This window comes from Lactuca virosa, chromosome 7 (genome assembly GCF_052849685.1).
Source record: "Lactuca virosa cultivar CGN04683 chromosome 7, Lactuca_virosa_CGN04683_v6, whole genome shotgun sequence".
NCBI lineage: Eukaryota > Viridiplantae > Streptophyta > Magnoliopsida > Asterales > Asteraceae > Lactuca > Lactuca virosa.
The window spans coordinates 174407448-174416329 of NC_136432.1; the positions used below are offsets into that span (position 1 = coordinate 174407448).

Consider the following 8882-nt stretch of genomic DNA (forward strand, 5'->3'; position numbering starts at 1 on the left):
GATGGTGCACCGAACTCCGTACAAGTAATGCCTCCATAGTTTGAGGGAAAATACAACCGCCCCCATTTCCAAGTTGTGGGTGGGGTAGTTCGCCTCATGAGGCTTCATCTTCCTCAAGGCGTACGCGATCACATGCCCCTCTACATCAAAACAACGCCTAACCCTATGATAGACGCATCACAATACACCACCAAATCATCCAACCCATCGGGTAGTGCTAAGATTGGGGCCTCACATAACCTCTGTCTCAAGGTCTCGAACACCAACTGCTGGTCCGGGCCCCACCGAAAAGTCACATTCTTCTTGGTCAAACGAGTCAAAGGTACGACTATCTTGGAGAAATCATGGATGAATCTCTGATAGTACCCTGCTAGACCCAAGAAGCTACGAATCTCAGATGCATTCTTCGGCACTTCCCACCGCATCACTGCCTCAATCTTGGCTGGATCAACCAAAATACCCTATTGGTTGATGATGTGCCCCAAAAACTGCACCTCTCGCAACCAGAAATCACACTTGGAGAACTTGGCATAAAGCCTCTCCGTCCTCAGTGTCTCCAACACCTCCCTCAGATGCTACTCCTTGGTCTTAGAATAGACCAAAATATCATCGATAAAAACGATCACAGACCGATCCAACATCAGCCTACACACCCTGTTTATGAGATCTATGAACGTTGTTGGGGCATTGGTGAGCCCGAATGGCATCACCACAAACTCATAGTGACCGTACCGAGTCCTAAAAGCTGTCTTCGGTATATCCTCATCCCTAATCCTCATCTGATGGTACCCCGACCGAAGATCAATCTTGGAAAACCAAGATGCACCCTGTAACTGTTCGAACAAATCATCGATCCTCGGGCGCGGATAACAGTTTTTCACCGTTAGCTTGTTCGTCTCTCGATAATCAATACATATCCTGTGTGACCCGTCCTTCTTCTTCACAAACAGGATCGGTGCTCCCCATGGGGAACTGCTCGGACGAATAAACCCTCGGTCTAGCAGCTCCTGAAGCTGTGTAGATAGCTCCTACATCTCGGGGGAAGCTAGCCAGTACGGTGCCTTAGCTATCGGAGCGGCACCCGACACTAAATCAATGCGAAACTCTACTTGCTTCTCTGGAGGCACCCCTTGCAACTCCTTGGGAAAGACATCCCGAAGATCTCGTACCACCGGTACACTATCCAAATCTGTTGGGGTCTCAACCCTCGTATCCGAGATATCTGCCAAAAATCCCGAACAACCCTGATGGAGAAGTCTCCTCGCTCTCGCAGCCGAACAAAGGGTTGGCCCCTGCGAGGCCATCTCTCCATGATTAACTAGTTCTCCCCCACTTGGGGTTCGAACTCTCACCAGCTGGTGCTGACAATCTATCATGGATCCATTGTCCCCCCCAACTAGTCCATCCCAATGATCATCTTCAATCCTCGCAATGGTATCGGTACCAGATCAACCCGAAACCTCTCCCCAAACATATTCAGGACACAGTCTCGATATACCCTCACAGCACTCACAGTGGTACCAGATCAACTCGAAACCCGAAACCTCTCCCCAAACACCACTCATCCTCCTCCCTGCAACCTCGGACAATCGGCCTTTTTATGGCCAGTCTGGTTGCAGTGGAAACAAATCAAGCCCTTCTTGGGGCAATCCCTGCTCACGTGGCCCGGATGACCACACGTATAACAAACCGGGCCTGACACCCGGCAAGCCCCACCATGCGATCTCCCACATTTGTCACACCAGCCACGGCCCTACTGGCCCCTACCAGAAGAATCCGAGGTCTTAGGATTTTTAGCCTGACCTACAGCTGTCTGAACCTGCTCTGGCTTCCACTTGGTGCGAAGCTCCAACTCCATTTCCCGCTCTCGGGCCTTCTCCACCATCTCATTCAGGGTTTTGCACCCTGTAAAGCTTACAAACTCACGAGTATCATCCCTCAGCATGGAATGATACCTCGTCCTCTTTATATCCTCATCTGCATCATACTGCGGGATCAACAATGCTCGTTCCCGAAACTTAGCGGTGATCTCTGCCATAGTCTCGGTGGTCTGCTGGAGCTCCTGAAACTCCCTCACTAACCGTTGCACCTCAATAGATGGTGCAAACTCCTGATCAAAGCGTCTGATAAACTCTGCCCATGTCATCTCAGCCACACCGGCTGCTCCCACCTGGCTAGTCACCTCCTCCCACCAATCCATGGCTCTCCCTCAACATACACGAGGCAAACCCCACCTTTGCCGCATCGGGGAAAAAGCTCGTGCGCTGGGCATTCTCCATGTCTGCCACCCAGTGTCAACTAGCTATAAGGTCCCTGACCCCGAAGAACTCAGGCGCTCCGCACGCCTTGAACTCCCTAAACGAGGGAGTTCGGGCCATGACCTGGCCCACAACAATCTCGACTTGGAAAGACCTGAGCTGCTCCTCCATGATCTCCATCATACTTTCCTTGACCGTCCAAAATATCACTGGGGTTGCGTCAAGGATGCCCCTCGTAACCTCGGCTGCAATAAGATCGCGCAGCCTCTCTTCAATGGGCTCGGTACCGTCGCCCGACCCAGATCCTGATCTCCCTGCTCCATGTCGTGTCACCACCATTCTGATCTGAAATACCATAAGACAAAATGATCAAATATCCAAAAAAAAGGGATCCCTCCACATCGTTCTCCTCAGAGCTTCCAGATCTAACATTATTTCGGATACAGATCATGTGCTTTCAGTAGTACGGGCCCAATACTAGCTTCCACACCTACCTGTACCTAATTCGTCCCAAAACAAAACATATCTCACGGGCTACTGCATAACTCAAATCCTAGGCTATCCTAAGATTTTCTCAATCCCATCAAACCAGAACTCAAATCAATCATAACAGGTTGCCCTATGCATGCAAATTATACACAAAACAGGATCAAATAGACTTTCGAATAACAGATTCTACCCTAGGACCACAACCAGATAAGGAGCAGGAAATAAGGCCAAATCAATCATTCTAAGGCTATAAGATCCTAACCGTATACAATTTTTAAAGCATACACATAGCAAAATCCATCTGACTATCATAATCCAAATATAAGTATAACATGGCTAACATATTAAGGAACCACTTACTTGAGCTCGGCCGATCACGTGCATTGCACTCTCTCCTTTTTTCCATTTTAAGAAGTTTTAAACTTTGACTTTTTTTATTGAAAACAATTTTACCATTTCCTTAGTTTGAGTCCTGACACACCCGGGAGTGTGTCCGAATCCCTCAAACCAAGGCTCTGATACCAACTTGTAATTACCCAAATTTCCAAATAAAATTTTCATTTTCAAACAATCAAAACATTCCCATAAAATATGAATTCTCAATGACAATTGTTTTCGAAATCCATAACATCAACATTTTATTCAAAATATCAGAGTGTCCCCATATAAAATGTCGGAGAGTGCATCCCGCGCCATAAAACCTTGCCCTTACCCTTAGGCTCTGAAGTACCTGAAACAACCAACAAACTGTAAGCTAATGCTTAGTGAGTTCCCCAGAGCATACCCCGCACAATCCACATAATCACATAATCCAAAATTAGCTATAACAACTACATAAACCACATAATCCATGCATACAAATATATAAGGATGCCATGAAAACCCTCCAATGTCTTATACCGTGTGCCACTGGAACCCCCACATAGTCTTACTACCTGCCATGGGAACCCCCACATGGTCTTCACTAACTGCCACTGGAACCCCCACATGGTCTTAACTACCTGCCATGGGAACCCCCACATGGTCTTCACTAACTGCCATGGGAACCCCGACATGGTCTTACCTAATCAAAGAAATATGATACAAGCTAAACATGCAAGCATACTAGGATGCCATGAAAACCCTCCAAGGTCTTATACCAAATGCCATAGGAACCCCCTCATGGTCTTAATCTACTGCCACGGGAACCCCCCGAGGTCTTCCACACAAATGTCTTACCAACATATCACATACTCAACTAACAATCCACAGATCATATAATGGGCCGACCTTGTGCCTTAGACCCATTGGTATGGTGAGGAGACTCACCTCTCACGAAGTACTGAACCGGTAAAAGTCAAACCTAATCCACAGCTCCAACTCAACTGCCTACAAACACCATGTGACTAACTTGTCAAAATCCCGAAAATACCAAAGATGCCCTTAAGGTCAACCTTGGTCAAAGTCAAGGTCAACAGTTAAGGTCAACAGTCAAGGTCAACAGTCAAGGTCGACTGTCCATGTTGACCCAACTCGTCGAGTGCATCTAGCAACTCATCGAGTTCCTTCAGTGTTCAGCAAACCGGGAAAAACCATAGTCAAATCGCCGAGTGATCTTAGCAACTTGCCGAGTTCACTCTGTATCCAGAATACGGGAAAAACCTTATCCAACTCGTCGAGTTGTCAGGGAAACTCGTCGAGTTTTCCATGTCTTAACGTATTCAGCCCCTTTCAGTCGAATCTAAAGCTCCAAACTACAGATCCAGTCCCTTAGGACTGAAACACCACGTAAAGTTGCTAACTTTATGTGCATGCAAGGCCTCAAGAGGCTAAAACACTAAAACTAAGTTTAATAAAAGGTTTAGGGCATGGAGAAGGGCCAAGACTAGATAAAGTGGGCAACTTTATGTCCATGGAGGCCTAGAGGTGTCCAGATCTGAAACCCTATTCTCATGACAAGTCCAAATCCGAGAATGACTCCATTATGCACCAAAAGTGACCAGAGACTTTCATAAGAGGAGATCTAAGCAATAAAAGGTCAATGTGTCAACTATATACCTCAAGATGGTTGCTAAAACAGAGTAGATGTCGGATCTACTGCTTCTCCCTTTACTCCAACCTCTTCAAGCTTGAAGTTCCTTCAGAATCATCCCAAAATCACTCTCCAAGGCTCTCACACACACTCAAGAAGGTATAAGGCTCGAACTAGGGTTTCTCTGGACTATAAGGACGATGAGGGAGGCCACAAATGAGCCATAAGTTCTTTATATAGGGTGCAAAACCCAGAAAATTAGGGTTTTCCTTTCCAGCATCTACTCGTCGAGTTGGGGCCTTCAAACTTGTCGAGTAGACCCTTCATCCCGCGTCCATAATGATCCCTACTCGACGAGTTGGAGCTCCCCAACTCGTCGAGTCTCAGTCCAAAACCCTAAATGTTAGAGAAATAAATGATACCTGGAACAAGAGTTACAATCAAGTTTTTGGCGTCGTTACCGGGGAACGGTCCATTTTTAGTTTAATTGAATCTGCTATTTTATTAGGATTTTTTATGTCTATCTTCTTTTAAATTTTCGTTTCTAGTGTTTCTTCTGTTTAACTTACCACGTCGTGGTCATTAACACCACGTCATGATATCGTAACAGTTAAAGTTATATTTTACGTTTTGTTCTTTTTACGTGTTTTATTTATTTTTGTTTCAGTGATTTATGACCTGAGGATCAAAAGCATCAATCATACCACTGTTTGACGATCCTAAGTCAGCATTCCATAAGAAGAAAACAAACAAACTTGGAGAATCAAGCAACAGAACTTTAGACATCGAATTTGAAAGTTTTGAGAAGACACCTAACAAGAAGGAAGAAGGTTACAAGCCCGAAAGCGAACCCGAATCAGAGAAAGTAAGTGAAGCAGACAGTGAGCCCAATAACAACATGGCAGACATTGCCGACATAGCAATGAGGCATACAAGAAAAGAATTTGTGATAACACCGGTCCGGGCCTTGTGCAATGCGTCATTCCAGCCACCGCCACATTTGAACTCAAGGGGCACATCCTTTCCGCACTAAAATAGATCCCATTCACTGGAAAAGATCATGAAGATGCATACAAACATATCGATGAAGTCAATGACATCACCGATTACTTTAATATTCCGAATGTTCCACGCGAAACGGTGTTGTTGAGAATGCTTCCTGTTACTTTCAAAGGAGCAACAAAAGATTGGTTAAAGGCGCTTCCACCCGGTGCAATCACTACATGGGCATAAATGTGTGAAGAGTTCTTAGAACAATTTTACCCACCATAAAAGGTGTCTAAAATCAATAAAGGCGTAGCTAATTTTGAGCAACAAATGGGTGGGTCACTATATGAGGCATAAGAGCGCTACAAGGGATTACTTCGAAATTGTCCCCAAAAGAATCTTAATGTGAAACAAGAAGTCTTGATCTTCTACGATGGGGTAAATGTCACGACAAGGCAACTCCTTGATTCTCAAGGGCCATTAACAAAGAAGAATCCCGCTGAAACTAAGGAATTAATTAAGGAATTTGCTAAATATTCGAGAGAATACCCTAACCCTCGATATGATACAACTAGGGGAAACGTGAATTCAGCTTCAGAGGACATGTTTGCGGTCTTATCAATGTTGAATAACATGGATAGGAGGATGACTAAAATGGATCAAACAATCCATGCTATACGAGTGGGGTGTGAAAACTATAACAGGCCGCATCTAACCAAAGACTGCGATCTTGATGAAAATGGAAACCGAAAGGTTCAAGCTTTCTACTCAAGCGGTGATCGTATGATGAAGATTGGAGAAAGCCCAAAAAGAAGTGGTTACCTTATGATGAATACAAGAAAGCCAAGGAGGAGAAGTATCAACAAAAGGAAGAGGCTTTTACCAAAGAGAGGAACCAACTCCCGAAAAGAAACCCGATTTCGATTCAATGCTTGCTCGTTTTGTTGTTGCATCAGAAAAGGGAAACGATGATACCAAAGAAATACTTAGAAATCAACAAGCTGCAATCAAGAACATTGAGTACCAAATCAGGAAACTATCAAAGCAATTCAATGATAGAATATCGGGCTCACTTCCAGGAAGCACCAAGCAAAACCCGAAATGAGCTCATATCCAGGCCATTACAACTAGAAGTGGGAAAACTGTTACTCATCTGACTCCCATTAACAGAAATAACCCAGATGATGAGTATGAAGGGCAAGAAGCAAGTCAAGAAAAGGATTATGAACAGTCACCACGACGTGGCAAAAATCTGAAAAGAAAAATGTTGAACCCGTTAAGCCATACCGCCCACCCCTTCCCTTTCCCAGTAGAGCAGTACAAGATAAAAATGGTGAAGACTACCGGAAGTTCCTTGATCACATCAACTCCCTTGAAATCAATATTTTGTTCATTGAAGCTTTAGCCAAAATGCCAAAGTATGCAAAATTTCTAAAGGATCTCCTTAAGAAGATGGAAGGTATATCTAAGGTTGTACTAAATGAAACATGCTCAGCTGCAATGTTGAATATGCTACCAAAGAAGATGGGTGATCCAAGAATCTTAACACTACCTTGCCAATTCGGAAACCTAGCCACAAGCCACACTCTAGACTACTCGGGAGCAAGTGTTAATTTTATGCCTTATTCATTCTTCAAGAAACTTGATCTCCCAGAGCAAAGTCCAGTCTGCATGGTCATCCACTTAGCAAACAAAACGATGACCTTTCCAAGAGGAATTTGTGAAGATTTGTTAGTTAAAGTTGTCAAGTTTGTTTTTCTCATGGATTTCATTGTTTTAGACATGGAGGAAGACGAACAAGTCCCAATCATTCTTGGAATGCCCTTTTTGAGCACCGCCCAAGCCTTAGTTGATATACGAGAATCCAAACTCACTCTTCGAGTTAGAGAAGAAGCGGTCACTTTTGGAGTTAATAAAGCAATAAATCACTAAAGGATAAGTGATGATATGGGTTTTTTAGTATATCTATTTGATGAAATCTTGGAGAATGAGCTTGTAGGATGGAAGGAAAAGGAAACCAATGGGTACATGGTGTTACAAGAAGGGGCTATTGATGTTGAACATGATTTGCAAGAAATAGAGAAACTACTAGAGGAAAGTGAGTACAACGAGTTGAAAAAAGATGTTGAAGAAACACCAAGACATGGTCATCGGAATTTTCTCAACGCGACGTAAAAAACTACGACACCACGACGTGGTAGGAGGCCCACGTCATGGTCACTAATAAAAAATCAAAACTCGAGTTAAAAGCTTTGCCTGAACATCTGGAGTATGCATTCTTGGAAGAAGATGAACAAAATCCAGTTATTATAGCAGCTGATCTCACACGACACGAAAAAAGAAAGCCTAGTTGATGTCCTCAACAAACGAAAGAATGTCATCGCATGGAAGATAAATGATATTAAATGCATAAGTCCCACATAATGTTCACATAAAATAAATCTAGAAAAGGGAGCCAAACCTGTGGTGCAACGCCAAAGAAGACTAAACCCGCACATGCAAGAAGTAGTGAAAAAATAGGTAGTCAAACTCTTGGATGCCGATATCATTTTCTCAATATCGAATAGCCAACGGGTGAGTCCGGTGCACGTGGTACCTAAAAAAGGATGCATGACAGTAGTGACAAACGAAGAAAACGAGTTTATCCCGACAAGAACGGTAACCGGTTGGCGCGTGTGCATCGATTATCGCAAGCTAAACGATGCCACACGCAAAGACCATTTCCCTTTACCATTTATTGATCAAATGCTATAAAGATTATCTGGTCACCTTTATTATTGCTTTTTAGATGGTTTTTCAGGATACTTTCAAATCCCAATTGATCCTCAAGACCAAGAGAAGACCACATTCACTTGCCCAAGTGGGACCTTTGCTTATAGACGGATGTCATTTGGGATATGCAACGTACCAGCCACATTCCAAAGATGCATGATGGCCATTTTCCATGACATAGTTGAAAAATTCATGGAAGCCTTCATGGATGATTTTTCGGTTTGCAGGTCCTCTTTTGAAGATTGCTTGTCTAACCTTGACTTGATGCTAGCAAGATGTGAAAAGACAAACTTGGTTTTAAATTGGGAGAAATGTCATTTTATGGTTAAAGAAGGAATTGTATTAGGGCATAAAGTCTCCAAGTT

General features: G+C 43.8%; 1 protein-coding gene across 1 annotated transcript; it reads left to right on the forward strand.

The window, feature by feature from the left end:
- Window positions 1-7155: 7155 nt before the first annotated feature.
- On the forward strand, window positions 7156-7920 carry LOC145127326 (uncharacterized). The gene is made up of 2 exons (XM_079062542.1): window positions 7156-7641; window positions 7732-7920. The coding sequence occupies exons 1-2, from the start codon at window positions 7156-7158 to the stop codon at window positions 7918-7920; spliced, it is 675 nt and encodes a 224-aa protein (XP_078918668.1).
- The last annotated feature ends 962 nt before the right edge of the window (window positions 7921-8882 follow it).

What these genes read in the sequence shown, in the direction of transcription:
- LOC145127326 (XM_079062542.1), top strand. Translation starts at nt 7,156, where the DNA reads ATGCCAAAGTATGCAAAATTTCTAAAGGATCTCCTTAAGAAGATGGAA. An exon ending in TTCGAGTTAGAGAAGAAGCG is followed by an intron (nt 7,642 to 7,731) that starts GTCACTTTTGGA and finishes GAAATCTTGGAG; the next exon opens with AATGAGCTTGTAGGATGGAA.